At 37.6% G+C, this 15,151-nt stretch overlaps 2 protein-coding genes across 6 annotated transcripts in view; one reads left to right on the top strand and one right to left on the bottom strand.

The window, feature by feature from the left end:
* Positions 1 to 8,602, top strand: part of LOC106074130 (serine-rich adhesin for platelets-like) — a 28,235-nt gene extending 19,633 nt beyond the window's left edge. For 2 of the 3 annotated variants that reach the window (XM_056043966.1, XM_056043964.1), the window contains exons 2-4: positions 981 to 1,178; positions 3,851 to 5,275; positions 6,789 to 8,601. In XM_056043966.1, the coding sequence (XP_055899941.1) occupies positions 3,877 to 5,275; positions 6,789 to 7,381 (1,992 nt within the window). In that variant the 5' untranslated portion in view covers positions 981 to 1,178; positions 3,851 to 3,876 and the 3' untranslated portion in view covers positions 7,382 to 8,601. Of the gene's footprint in view, positions 1 to 980; positions 1,179 to 3,850; positions 5,276 to 6,788 lie in introns of all 3 variants that reach the window. The other variant, XM_056043965.1, reaches the window with a different exon arrangement.
* Positions 8,603 to 10,050: 1,448 nt separating this feature from the next.
* The window catches only part of LOC106074129 (uncharacterized), an 86,419-nt gene continuing 81,318 nt past the window's right edge, over positions 10,051 to 15,151 (bottom strand). For all 3 annotated transcript variants that reach the window (XM_056043969.1, XM_056043968.1, XM_056043967.1), the window contains exon 6: positions 10,051 to 10,438. In XM_056043969.1, the coding sequence (XP_055899944.1) occupies positions 10,392 to 10,438 (47 nt within the window). In that variant the 3' untranslated portion in view covers positions 10,051 to 10,391. The remainder of the gene's footprint in view (positions 10,439 to 15,151) is intronic.

Below are 15,151 nucleotides of genomic sequence, written 5' to 3'. Positions count from 1 at the left end.
TCCACATGATCCTAGCAGTGTCAGAGAACGACCTTTCAGCTCATGGTTGACACTGGTGATGATAAAGTAAGCACATTCTTCGTGGTCGAAGCGAAATCTCATTCCCTGTGAATTCGACATTGGTTTCTTCGTCCGCTCTTTGTTTTAAAGTAAAGTTTAAAGGTCAATTAAACTCCCGGAAGTCGAAAATAATAGTAATAATTATTTGGTAAATAATAATATATAATATTTGTTTCATTTATGCTAAGTTGTAGTCCTTAGTTCTGATGATATCATTTCCTGTTAAAATAACGTCTGCTCCAAAAGTTATCGAATGTAAAGAAAAAAATAATTTAAAAAAGAAAAAAAACAAAGCTTATCTAAGGGGGGAAGAGCTCTGCACTTTCAACTATATCTCTCAACAATGTAGAAGTTTTTTCCCTTTATTGTATATCAAACAAAATAATAAATCACCAATAATTAATTGAATAATTGGTAATTTCTTAAAATTGACTCATGTTTTGTTAGGTACAATAAATACTTGTTTAAAGTTTCAACTTGATCTGAGAATGGGTGTGGGAGAACTAACGTGTTCAAGTGCTTCAATTATCTAGGTCTAAGAAACCCTACATTTTTAGCCATATCTGTGAATACTGAAGGATTTATTTCCCTTATCGGTATCAAAGAAAATAATTAGTTACCAGTAATTAACTACTTAGTTAATTTTATTATCGATCCGAAAATGGGTGGGGGGAAGAATTAGCATGTAAAAACTTTTTACCAGAGAGACAAACAGACAGATAAGAGTGATTTGATATAAGCTGAAACCTTATAAAAATTTTAGAACCGCTTATCTCGGCTATTAAGAAGTAGAAAGAAAATCTTTACTTTAAAATACGGTCTTAAGTTGATGTTTTCGATTTATATACGCTCACAAGTGGGTCGTTAACGCGTTGCTGTCCTGTAAAACTTCAATTCCGGTTTTGAACTATTCCTTACAGGGCTTTGTGACAAACAGCAAATACTGAGCAGAGACAGAGAGATTCGTTTTGGTATAGACAGCCCCATCGCCTGCCTGGACTCACCCAACAGCCTCAGCGCTGCTTCCAATGTGACAGAGGCGTCCATCTCGAAGGATCTAGACTACGATACTGTGGATGCTGGTTGCAGAAACTGGCAAGCTAATATTGCATTGCCAGGTAAGTTTTAGAAATTTTGTAAAAATGTTCAATTTTAGTACTATTTCGTGATTCCATCTTGCAAATTTTACTGATAGACCAAATTCTACCGATAGACCAAATTCTACTGATAGATCAAATTCTACTGATAGACCAAATTTTACTGATAGACCAAATTCTACTGATAGACCAAATTCTACTGATAGACCAATTTATACTGATAAACCAAATTCTACTGATAGACCAAATTTTACTGATAGACCAAATTCTACCGATAGATCAAATTTTACTGATAGACCAAATTCTACTGATAGACCAAATTCTACTGATAGACCAAATTTTACTGATAGACCAAATTCTACTGATAGACCAATTTATACTGATAGACCAAATTTTACTGATAGATCAAATGTTACTGATAGATCAAATGTTACTGATAGACCAAATTCTACCGATAGATCAAATTTTACTGATAGACCAAATTCTACTGATAGACCAAATTCAACTGATAGACCAAATTTTACTGATAGACCAAATTCTACTGATAGACCAAATTTTACTGATAGACCAAATTCTACTGATAGACCAAATTTTACTGATAGATCAAATTTTACTGATAGACCAAATTCTACCGATAGATCAAATTTTACTGATAGACCAAATTCTACCGATAGATCAAATTCTACTAAAAGACCAATTTTACAGATGGCCAAAGTTGTGCTGATAGACCAAATTCTTCCGATAGAGTTAGTTTCACCAATAGAACAAATTCTAGCGATGGAATACAATTTTCCGATATAGCAATTTTTTTCCCCCGATTGAACAAATTCTACTATTGTACTAAGTTTTATTGATAGGTCAAAGTCTATTGACCATAATTGGAAGAATTATCCGCCAACATAATAAATTTACAGAAGATAATTATGTCATAGGGTTAATCCATTAGTGCATAATAGCTAGAGACAAACTGTGCGAATTCATTAGTTTGCCTGGCTCTAAAGACACCAACGAAAGTGCACTTAGTCGAATTCGTCCTATATAAAAGTAAAGTTCCCCTTCAAGACCTTGTGGCCTATAGGGCAGATGATGTAAGGGTCATCTGTTTCTTTGGCCGACGGTTAACGTGGATGTCATGTGGCCAGCACAACGACCAACCGCCTTTACGTTTCACCAACTAATGTCACGTACCCATTAGAGCTGGGTGGACTCAGAACGCGCCCAAAGATCCAGAAATAAGAAGATTCCTACACATGAAGTAAAAAATCTTTCTTTATCTTTGCGTCTCTCTGAGGATTTCAATAGGTTGTAAGTAAGATCATTAGCATACTTCCATTTAAATATTATGTTTTCTAGCCTCGTAACGAGGCACTCTGATGATGATTTGAATTCAGTGTTATTAGCATAGTTCCCCTTTCAGACCATAAGCCAGATGATGTTAAGATCATCAGTTATTATTATTATAGCTTTTATATAGCGCTACTTTCATGCTTATAGCATGCGCATAGCGCTTTTGGTCCAATCTCATTTGTGGACCAGTTGGGGGGGGGGTTGGTTTTCCGTGCTGCCTTTAGGCGCTCAGTAAACGCAACTCTGCCCGAGTCGGGTGTCGAACCTCGAGCCCCCTTCTAGGTAGCCAAGCCAAGCCAAGTTCAAGCGCACTTGGCCTCTCGACCACGCTTCCCACCAACGGTAAATGAGCAGGATGTCATGTGGCCAGCACAACGCCCAACCGCCTTTACTTCCCCCCAACTAAAGTCAGTTGTCAATGAGAGTTGGGGTGGACTTAAAAGCGCCCTGAAAATCCCGAAATTCAAAATCCCAGTCATCACCGAGATTCGAACCCAAAACCTCAGGTTCGGAAGCCAAGCGCTTAACCTTTCAGCCACCTTGCCCCATGTTATTAAAATACTCAGTGACAACTCAAATCATTCGTGAACATTCTTGTCATAGGTCAAATAGTCATGTGTGAGAAGTTTTATATCTGTTTGTAGGGTACTAACTGGTGTCGATGTACGCACGGGGCTTCTCTAACATATTGAGAAGATTTTAAAGTTCGATTTATACTTTGGAGAACAATTATCGGGACTAAAGTATCACTTTAAAAAAACAACAACCAGCTAACGCCTTGGAATTTCAGTTTGACTGTAGTTCATAAAATTGCTGAGTCTTGGAAGTAACATGCTAGTTACGACGATATAAACAAATGTTACTTGTTCTTCGACCTAGTTCTTTCAAATATTGTTTAGATCAGTGGTTCCCAAACTTTTTTCTTAACGGAACTACTGAGTATTTAGATTAAAACTTTCCTTTTTTTAAAAATAGAGATTAATTAACTTTGTGGCCTAGGAGTAAATTATTCCAGTAGTTCGTGGAACACCTATTCATGCCACTAAGAACACCAGGGTTCCGCGGAACTCAGTTTGGGAAACACTGATTCAGCTGGACTCCTTCCACGCGTACCCTTACACTATTTCCTGTTAAAAAAAAAGATAGTACGCCTGTACTGTTGATAACCAATAAGAAATAACAAAAGAGAGAGAGAGAGAACTTACTTAGGGATAAATCTAAATTATGTTTCACTATTTAGACTATCACTACCAGTCGCAGCCTTTTTCAGCTTAAGCAGTAGAAAAAAATTAAATTTGCTCATAAAATTTTATTTGTGTTTTCTTATTCTATTTTACAAACTCTAGAACAAGACATACACACATCATCAACAATGACAGAAGTTGACACGTATCATGGCAGCACCATCCGGTGTAATCTGCCCACAGTCTCAGAAACAGTGCCCGTTCACTACAGCTGTTCCCAGTCTTCCTTGTCCAACTCTTCATCGATGGACATAACAGAGCAGATTCCCTGGAAAGATGGCATCGTAGACAGCGTCTTCCAAAGAAAATTTTCCAGAAGAAACTTTATCAAATTCCCACCAACTGGAAAGATCGAGGAACCAGACGATGCCAGTTCTTTCGTCAAGGAATCTGATAAAGCATCTAGCTGCTCCGATGCTGACACCATCATGAGTGACTCTTCGTCCAGTACGAGAACCTCTGTAGAAAACACTGAGACCGCTCTGCAGAAGCATGTTTCTTTCCTTGAAGATCTTTCAACCAGCTCATCTACCTTGGAAACAAGACCAAGGATCCATATTCGTCTCATGCGTGCCAGGGCGGCATCTGTTTCTAACATATCTCTAGCAGACGATTCAGTTGTTCAGGAAACAAGTTTCTTAGCTTCCAGCACGGACAATATTTTAAGTAGCTCCCAAAATTTGAACACTACACCAAATAGCGACTCCTCTATGAAGCGTAAGGGATATCTTAAAAAAATAAAAACACTTTTCCAGTCCAAGTCTTCCAAAAGTTTATCAAATTTAATGAATCTTTCTAACGATCAACTAAGCAGATCCCTGGAAGAAATTCATTTCAAGCAGTCAAGGTCGCGAACGTCATCAAGTTCATCCGAAGTAATAAATGATAATAGTTCCGACAACGGCCTTAAATCCACAATGAACCCAGTCTTTCCATTGGATTTAAATTCTGGGAAAGGGAAAGTAGAAACCGCTTCCTTGCACAAGTCTAGCATCAAAGTGAACAAAGCTAGTTCAAGGAAGTCTATTCAAAAACGAGTGGACGAAGTGATTCCGGAAGATGAAGATTCACCTGAGAATAGATTTGAAGCTGAGACTTCATTAGTGAAGAGCTACTCTTTGCTTCGATCGCAGTCACACGATGCGGCGACGGTGAACTTTAGCAGGATTCCTAGCGTCCGGATGCGGCAGTGCCATTTGCGATTCCTGTACCACTTCACGACGACGCTTCCGGCAGACGGCACGCTGGAAACGCACGCAGTGAAGGAAGCCACTCACATTCAGCCCTTGAAGGGTGGAGAGTCTGTGGTGACGGATGTTCTTTCCAACAAACTCGTCCTCTTTGACAGCAGAGGCTTCCCGAAGGTGACGTTCGCCGTCGAGGCCGGGTCTGAACCGTGGGCCACGTGCGTGACTCCCGAAGGGGCGTTGGCCGTGACCCTCAAAAGGCAAGGCTGTGTGTCTCTGTGGTCAACATCTGGTGAACCAATCAGGGAATTCGGCCAACCTGAGCTGTCAACGCCTACAGGTATATGCTTCTTAACACATATGAAAATGTATTTATATCATTATATGTAAGTGATGAAGGTTTTACAATTTCTACATGGATAATCTCTATCTATTTATCTATCTATGTATCTATCTATCTATCTACCTACCTACCTACCTACCTACTTACCTATCTTTCTTTCCTTCTATCTATCTATCTATCTATCTATCTATCTATCTATCTATCTATCTATCTATCTATCTATCTATCTATCTATCTATCTATCTATCTATCTATCTAACTGTCTGTCTGTCTGTCTGTCTGTCTGTTTACCTATACAAGAACACAACGTAATAAAATACCCAGAAAGACACAAAATAGAAATGCTTTTTTCTGATTCCATTTGCTAGAGCAAAGTCGTACTAGTGCACTTTATTCCCTAGTGTCATTAAAAAACAAAATGGGTTGCCTGAATCAGCCAGAAACTATGACTAGATTAACACATGGGTAGGCGTAGAACGTAATTTTCTTCTTTTCTTTTGAAGGAATACCTGTAATTTATAAGGCCCGACAGGGCCTGGAGGCTGAGTTGCTAAGCACTTGGATTACCAACCTGGGAGTCCTGGGTTTAAATCTCGATGAAGACTGGGATCTTGAATTTCGGAATTTTTAGGGAACCCCTGAGTCCAAGTCGGCAAAGGCGGTTGATCGTTGTGCTGGCCACATGACACCCTCGTTAACCGTGGGGAAACAGAAACAGTTGACCTTTACATCATCTGCCCTTTGGTCTGAAAGGGGGAACTTTTCTTGACCTATGAGGCACGATACAATGTAATAGCACTTGAGTTCAACACCTCGAAGTGTATCCTATACAGAAAAGTTAATCATTAGGAGAGAAGTGTAATCGATTTCCAGAGCGCTCTACAAAAATGTCTTCAGGTCTTTGTTTATCATGGCGCAATTGAAATCGATTACACTACTAGCGAAATCCTTCGATACATCTAGATCTACTTGCAGTAAAATCTGTTGTGAACCAAATATTAGCAAATATGGTAGGTAACATATTGATAAGTATTTTTATGTTTTTTTTTCCTTGTTTATTCCGGGGTTCATGTGCATTATCGAACAATCGAAACATATACTACATAGCGAAACATATGTAAAAGATTAAATCTTCGAGTACAATGCAACTGAAACTTTGTGACTTAATATTCATACGATCCGACCCGCGGCGTAGCATACGCCCCACCTCTCTTTTTTTTCTGAGCCTCGCTCTCTGTCCCCGCGAAAGTTATGTGGGGTAACACCTCGTCCGACTTGCAGAAATAAAAGAGTTATCTTTCTATGACTTTTTCATCGAGGGTTGGAGACTCGGCGTGCTTGCGTGGTATCCCGCATGGTTGGGCGACGAAGAGAATTATATATAGTGTTGAGAGACCGGATAGCCTCAGTGAATACAACCCAAGGGCCGTAGTTAGAGTATCACTAACATGTGCCAGATCATTATGTCTGATAATCTCAGGAATAACAATTATTTGTTTGTTTTTTCTAGGGATTCAGTGCGACACCAAAGGAAGATTTATTGTCGCAGATGAGGAGGCCAATGCGGTACTAGTGTTTAATAAGTTTGGCAAGTTTCTCTCCGAGCTCTCCGCCCCTGTCACCGCCATGAAAGAGAACGTAGAGCCCTTCACCCACTACCAAGCCGGCCACATCTCCGACGCTGGAAGCTTTTTTCATCACCCGAGGTACATCTGCACGACTCCAGACGGACACTACGTCATCTCCGACTCGGCCAACCACTGCATCAAGGTCTTCGACCCGGCCTTCAACTTCAAGTTCCAATTCGGCAGCTTCGGCAAGCAGGACGGTCAGTTCAAATTCCCTTACGGGGTGGCCAGCGACGGTGACGGACACCTCTACGTGGGCGACCACTACAACAACCGAGTGTCCATGTTCAGTCCGGAGGGACACTTCTTGGAGCACGTCTTGACCTCGCAGGACGGCATCACCAGGCCAGCCTGTCTAGCCGTCATGAACAGTCGCCTGTACGTCACGCACGGGGACCTCAGGTCCAATAAGGTCACGGTTTACCACATCTCAAAGGACCATTCCAAAAAAGTAAACCCAGACACACAGCGCTAATCTAACACAGACTGTTATAAATCAATTTAATGCGGACACACAGCTCTAATCTAACACAGACTATTATAAATCAAGTTAATGCGGACACACAGCTCTAATCTAATACATACTGTTATGGATCAATTTACTGCGGACACACAGCTCTGAGACACACTGTTTTGAGTCAATTTACTGCGGACACACAGCTATGAGACACACTGATTTGAGTCAATTTACTGCGGTAAAATCTTTCTGAAATTGTCAGTCATTGTAAAGTTGTTAAGCTGTTCATAAGGAATTCCTTGAGTAATTTGTGTTCATTCATTATTGTTTATATACCATACTTATGCTTTATGTTTTAATTGTTTTAGCATACAGTAATTTAATACAACAATTCACTTGTCCTAATGTTGTTGTTTTTTTATAGCACACTCTGTAGCTTATAAGAAAGCTGAGGGGAAAAATCAATACAAATGGGAGGTAACTGTCTTCGGACACACTATTTACGATATACTGCTTTGCTCCCTTCTATAAATGTAATTTTTTATTGCCTTCTATCTTGGTAATTTATTACTAGTAGAAGTCATCCACTATAAGTCTTAGTCTTAGTCTTAATCTATAGGATACATTCAAAATGAAAAAAAAAAAAAAACAAATATGTATTAGTTTACTAAATGTGTAACCAATGAAATATTGATTTTTCCCTTCGGAACGAAATTTGTTTTTCAGAGATAACCTTAAAAAGAAAAAAAAACAACTCTACTTCATAATGAATAATTATAGTTTAAAATATTATATTTTAAGATAATGGTCATGTAACCAATGTAAGAAAACACGCTCTTAATCATTTTCCTGTACAATTTCGATTGAAATCTAGATCTAACAATTGGAAGCAATGTTGAGATGTCAATCATATTATTTGCCCGGAAGTCATAAAGAAAACTATAATAATCGCAAATAATTTATCGCATATTCTTTTAAATATGCGGATCAGGAATATGGAAATGGTGTTGTTTTTAAAACCTAAACTCTTGCTTAGTCTGTTCTTTTATAGCAGCATTGTAATTAAATAGCATTTTGAAATGAATAAATACAAACTGTTTCATTTGAAAGACTATGATTTCGTTGTTTAAGGCATTATTTACCTCAAGTTTTGTAAATGTGTTTTAGGTTTGCCATACGTGAATATAGATATTATATATTATAATCATGTATTAAAATAAATATCCACAAACTTTCGAAAACCTTGTTCCTTCTAGAAATAAATATTTAAATAGAATTAAAATTCTATTTCGACTGAATTTTTTTTTTGTATTTACAAAGAGCAGTGCCTATAAATTCATTCTCATCTCATCTGTTCTTTGACGTTTGTCGTATGGCTGCTGTAAGAGTTCGCGGAACCAAATCCCTCCACTTTTCCCTGTCAGCAGATGTTCTTAGCAGGATATCAAGAGAGAGGCTGGTCCATTCGTCCATGTTATCCAGCCAGTTTCACTTTGGACTATTTCGACTATACCTTGAAGAATGACTTTTTACAATATTACCAAAACCAGATCAGTTTTCGTCTTTTCACGGTACTGAATAGTTCTTTTCTTTTGCTACCTGAGTCTACTTAGCCTGGGGATAGAGACTATCTACTAGTCCACTATAGTGTTGTGATAGAGTCTACCTACTAGTCCATAATAGTGTGGGGATAGAGTCTACCTACTAGTCCACAACAGTGTGGGGATAGAGTCTACCTACTAGTCTGCAAAAAAGTGGGGTTAGAGTCTACTTGAAAAATTTCTTGTCTTTTGCTCCATTTTCTCCCTTTTTTTGCCTGATATCGTACCTTGAAGGAAAGTTTTTGCAAGTCCTGAGGTTCGTGTAACATGGGTGCTTTAAGAGCTTCTATTCTAGAACATTGACCTGGACGATCCTTATGAGGCTGATAAAACAAAAGGCTCTGAGGGCTTCTTAATCTTGTGGTGAAAAAAATTAATAATATGATTTATGGCAACAAGGTGGCTGAGCAGTAAAGCGCTTGGCTCCCGAATCGGGTTGTCCCGGGTTCAAATCCTGGTGATGACTGGGGTTTTTAATTTCGGATCTTTATTGCGCCACAGTCCATCAAGATCTAAGAAGTACCTGACATTAGTTGGGAAAAAGTAAAGGCAGTTAGTCGTTGTGCTGACTGCATGACAGCCTCGTTAATGGTAGGCCACAGACACAGAAGAACTTCACATCATCAGCCCCATAGAACGCAATGTCTGAAAGGGAAACTTTAATTTGGTTACTTTTAATATGATCTATCTAATACGAAATAAGTTGCTAAAGCATTTATACTCGATGACTTGAATTTATTGAACTCTGAAGTTAGAGACCAATACTGGCAAATCTGTATTAATATCACCATTGGTATTGTATTACGTACCCAATACAAAGTTCATAATTCTTGTTGTGTCTGTAAGGAATCGTTGATCTTACGAATCTAGAGTTTAGTTTTTACACATATCTATTTTAGAATAGTCTACATATGTATCGAAAATCATCAATTAACAAATGACACAATAACCTATATAATAATGAAGTGCTATCAACTAGATCTAACAACCATTTTTAATTTTTTCTATTAATACATCTGAGCCCTTGTAGAAAAACAGCAACCAATAATTATTTCAAGAAGAGAAAAAAAAAACACAAAACAATGATTGACTTGGAACAATTTAATAATTACTTCTTTATTATAGAATCATCTTTTCAAGATATAAATAGCTATTACATTTACCAGGGGAATATAATCCCTAAACACCCCATAAAATATAATTATTTTAACTTTCCTAAAAAAGGAATGTTAATTTTCATCTCCGACCTATAATTGTTTAATTTTAATGTCATTTAATGACAGCAAAACGAATGAAATGAATGTACGCGGTTCTCTGGCGTTAATTAGACTAACCAGTCGATGCTAATTACTCTTAGTGATAACTTGACGTCCAGATGGCTGGAGTTGGCTCAGAGAGATGCGAGGTATTTAGTTCTCACGAAAGACTCACTTCCGTCTGGCAGGGGAGAGGCATAAGTCTAATGCACCACTCTCTGAAAAGAATCAAACATAAAAACATATTATAAAATCCATACATAGATTCTCATCATAAACATATAAAACAGTGTTTCTCAAACTTGAGTTAGTGACACCATTTATACCCACAATGTGCGTTCGCACTCTTATTCAGGTAAGGGGAATGCAGATCCGCTGTAATCTGCCCCTGAAGATTCCGGGTTGCTAAGTTTTATTTTCTGTGCATTCTAAGCTTCAGTAATGAATTCTCCTATCGTGTACATCGCTCTATTTCTCCGAGAGCTTTTAATAGAGTAAATTGCAACAAATTTCCAATAAGGATCAACAAAGCAGTCTTAGTCTTAGTTCTAGTAAGAAAATGCATTTTGTGAAATGTCAAAATAACAAGGGATGGAACAGGCCTGTCAGGGGGAGGTATGCTAAGAGTGAATATGTTACTTTGTTATTTTGATATAATAGTTATATCCCTTTTTTTTGTACTCCCAGGTCCAGGTTATGAAATTTGAATAGTCTTGCACGTGTTATGAACTGAATGGTTTAGTCTTCATTGAATGTGCGAGAGAGTGAGTTAATGAGGTCTTGTTCCCGATCCAGGAAAGTTGGGCGGTTGCTTCCTGGGCTGGTATTTTGTGTATTATATTTCTGAGAGCTGATGTCATTATTTGTGCTGTATCGAATATTAAAGTATTGTTTGTATGTCCATGGATATCTGGAGTTGAAGTTGAATTTGATCTTGAATTTGATAACGAAGAGCAAGAGACATTGAAGACAGTAGATCATGCACTTTTGTAAAGAGCCTTCTTGTCGTAATATCATCAACAAAGACCAATTTGTAGGGGAACTGCAAAGGTCGATGATTCGCCACTCAAGAGAAATTTGACCTTTCTGACATAACTCACAAAACAAGACGATTAGAGACAGGGTTACTACAGCGATTGGACCCCACGAAGACCTGCTAACTATTGTAAAAAAACAACAACGCTAAACTAAAACTCTATGGCCATATTACAAGGTCTACAGAGCTCGCTTGGAGACTTTCCTTCAGGGAACAGTACCAGGAAAAAAGAAGAAGAGGTAGATAGCGATAGCGATGGGAAGACAACATATAAGAATGGACGGGCCTGCCATTGAAGGAAGTTCTACCCAAGGCAAAAGACAGAGGGGAATGGAGAAAGACGGTCAGCAGATCTTGTGTGATGCCCCAACGGTTCAACAGACTAAGGGAAAGGTGAATACACATAAATGATGTTATAAATGCAACTCAAATGCAACATATTTTTTTATTGCCAATGAAAAATAAATGTTAAAAAATTAAAAATTATGGTTAACATCATTCAGAAATTGTTCAAACTTGACGATCATTATTGTGTCATTTTTTTTTCTCTCTTTCTTTTTTTTTTAGGATATTGTGTCATTAGTCCTATGTTGTAAACACATGTTCGTACCCGAACGAAATTTTTGACAATGACTATATAACATCCTATCTTTAAATTTTCAATATAAATATACTAATTTCAATAATCTTATTTCTGGTAAACGTCTTTGTAGCTAAGAATTACCGTTTGTTTATTAGGAGTGCAGTTTCTCGACATTTCAAACAGGCAAAAAGCGGCAACAACTTGGTCCATATTATAATAAGGCATCTCTGATGATCAACTGACAATACAATGTTGGCAAATGTCAGTTTCTTTTCTTAAGATATTCACCTGCTCTGATACCCTCAGAATGGAGAATTAAGGGTCACTAGAGAGGCGACCTCAATTCTGGTTGCTAAGGAACGGTTTACAGTGTCATTTTTATTGAACATGACCGACTAGAAGCTTTCATCCTATCGCAATCGTCACATAAAAACCTGTTTCGGTCTTGTCCTAAGGGAGCGAACTTTCGCTTCCATATTTTAATACTTGATTGTCTTGTTAAAAATCTTTAATTTGTATTTTTTTAGGTTCTCATTTTCTGAAAGAGTTTCTTTAAAGCCTTCAAAACTTTTTTAGTATAGGCGTGTGAATATAGAAATGTAATTAAGCTGCAATTTAATAAATCAGTGTTTTACGTGAATTATGTCCCTTGACATTAAATTCCGTAATTTTAAGTTATTAAGGAGTATGTAAAAAATATATGTATATATATCTGCGGACAATGGTTATGCTTGCATAGGGTGTGGCAAAATATGTAAGGCATAGCTGGGGCTGCGCAGCCACGGGAAATTTTGCATTCCTCACTAATCTTCGGACTCGAAGACAAGCCTTATTCTATCTATCTATCTATCTATCTATCTATCTATCTATCTATCTATCTATCTATCTATCTATCTATCTATCTATCTATCTATCTATCTATCTATCTATCTATCTGTCTGTTTATTTATCTATCTATCTGTCTGTCTGTTTATTTATCTATACAAGAACACAGCTGGGTCTGCGCAGCCACGGGAAATACTGCATTCCTCAGTAATCTTGGGACTCGAAGACAAGCCTTATTCTATCTATCTATCTATCTATCTATCTATCTATCTATCTATCTATCTATCTATCTATCTATCTATCTATTATCTATCTATCTATCTATCTATCTATCTATCTATCTATCTATCTATCTATCTATCTATCTATCTACTATCTATCTATCTACTATCTATCTATCTATCTATCTATCTATCTACTATCTATCTATCTATCTATCTATCTATCTATCTATCTATCTATCTATCTATCTATCTATCTATCTACTATCTATCTATCTATCTATCTATCTACTATCTATCTATCTATCTATCTATCTATCTATCTATCTATCTATCTATCTATCTATATCAAGTTTTTATTTCATACTTTACAAGTTCTCGACGCCCCCACCTCCTGTACGTGGAAGTAATAAACCGGGACCTACAAACAGTGACCATTGATACTGACCATTGGGAAGACATAGCCCAAGACCGCACTAGTTGGAGAGAGACGGTGACCAAGAAAGATATGTACACCGAGAAAACATGGGCCTCAGCTCTTGAAGAAAAGCGTGCCACACGGAAAACGGTCAGCTCCTCTCCCACCGAAGCGAAAGCCACCTCGACCTGCAATATAGGTGGACAGGAGTGTCTCTCCAAAACAGGGCTCTGCAGCCACATGGAAAAGTGTTCGAGATGAGCCCTAGTCATTCTACGACTGAAGGAGGTCAACAAGTGCTCAAAGTGACCATCACTTGCTAGATGGGCATCAAGCTGATATGAAAATACCCCCCAAACGCGCCCGCTGTGTTGATTGCAGATGTTATTCGATCTTTCATGCCATTGATATTTACTGCCAACGGTGGAACACAAACTTTATCTTTAATATTGGGAACCTGGCAGGCCAAGCGCAGAGAGCCAACAAAATGCCTTGTGCTGAGAAATCGTTTTGATGGTAAAAAAAAAACAAGTGATTTTCATACAAACACATATTGAAATTGAGAAGTTGAAAATGACATCCAATTAAACAAGGATAACTCCTGTATCAAACGACCGCTAACTCTGTCCATTACAACTCTTTCGAAATGCGTGATGATTTTGACGCATTCTTTTTTTTAATCACTCAGTATAATAAAATAAAGAAGAACGGCATATAAAAATACATAAAAAAAAAAATACAATGTCTCTTTTATACAACTTATAATAAGACTTGTCTTCGAGTTTGAAGACTTATGAAAAGTGTAACTTATAGAGCAGAACGTCAACATGAGTCATCAGTAATTTAATATTCTTTGTTTCTTATGGATCGAATATTTTGCATCTATGTACATTACATTACAAAAGAGGTTTATTGCGTCATCAAAATTTGATTTCCAATAGCAGGCGGTGCGTAAAATTATTCTTTAATTTATAGAACTCTTGAAACAATATTTACCCGTTATGGCCAAGGAGCTAGTATATTTTTTTTCCAATAATATGCATCAACTATACAATTTATAGGAAAATCGTGTTAGAACCGTTTTTTGATATCCGTGTCCACCTAGGTTCCTCCATGAAGTTTTGACTTGAATAGAGGTATTGTGATGATTCTGTTATTACTCAATGAATTATATGGCATGGTATTAACAACAATGTGCAATAGTCCATTACGTTTAAAGAATTCTCTTCGTGGCCCAAACATGCGGGACAGTGCGATGAAAAAGTCATGGATAGATGACTCTCTTTTATTTCTGCAAGTCGGACTAGAGTTACCCTACTTAAGTTTCGAGGTGGAAGAAAGCTAGGCTCTGAAAAAAATAGAGGGGGTGGGGCGTATGCTACGCCGTGGGTCGTCTCGTAACATTTAAATATTGCTATTTGTCCAGTTCGAACAGAAATGACCGCTGACCGACCGACGAAAAAGCACATCTAAAAAAAAAGTATCTTTAAAACAAGGATTTGCTAAGATTTTGTTTCAGGTTTATAGGTGTGCTCTTTACATCTGGCTGTTATCTTGTCAGGTTCAGAAATAAAAAATGCAAGTTTAAACAAAATGTTCATCTGAATAATTCATGGGTCTCAGGATATTTTCAAGGGGGCGTTCTATACCTCAGTTAATTGAATTAAGCTGCTCTTTGTTGACATGTTTTTAAAATATATTCTGCAAACCAGTGTTTCCCAAACTGTATTCCACGGAACCCTAGTGTTCCGCGAGGCCTGAATGTGTTCCTCGAACTACTGAAATAGTTAACTAGTAGGCCACCACGTGTATTAATCTCTAAAAAAAAAAATAAAATTAAAAAGTGTT

Source organism: Biomphalaria glabrata, chromosome 10 (assembly GCF_947242115.1).
Source record: "Biomphalaria glabrata chromosome 10, xgBioGlab47.1, whole genome shotgun sequence".
Lineage (NCBI taxonomy): Eukaryota > Metazoa > Mollusca > Gastropoda > Planorbidae > Biomphalaria > Biomphalaria glabrata.
This window is presented reverse-complemented; position numbering and strand designations above follow the sequence as displayed.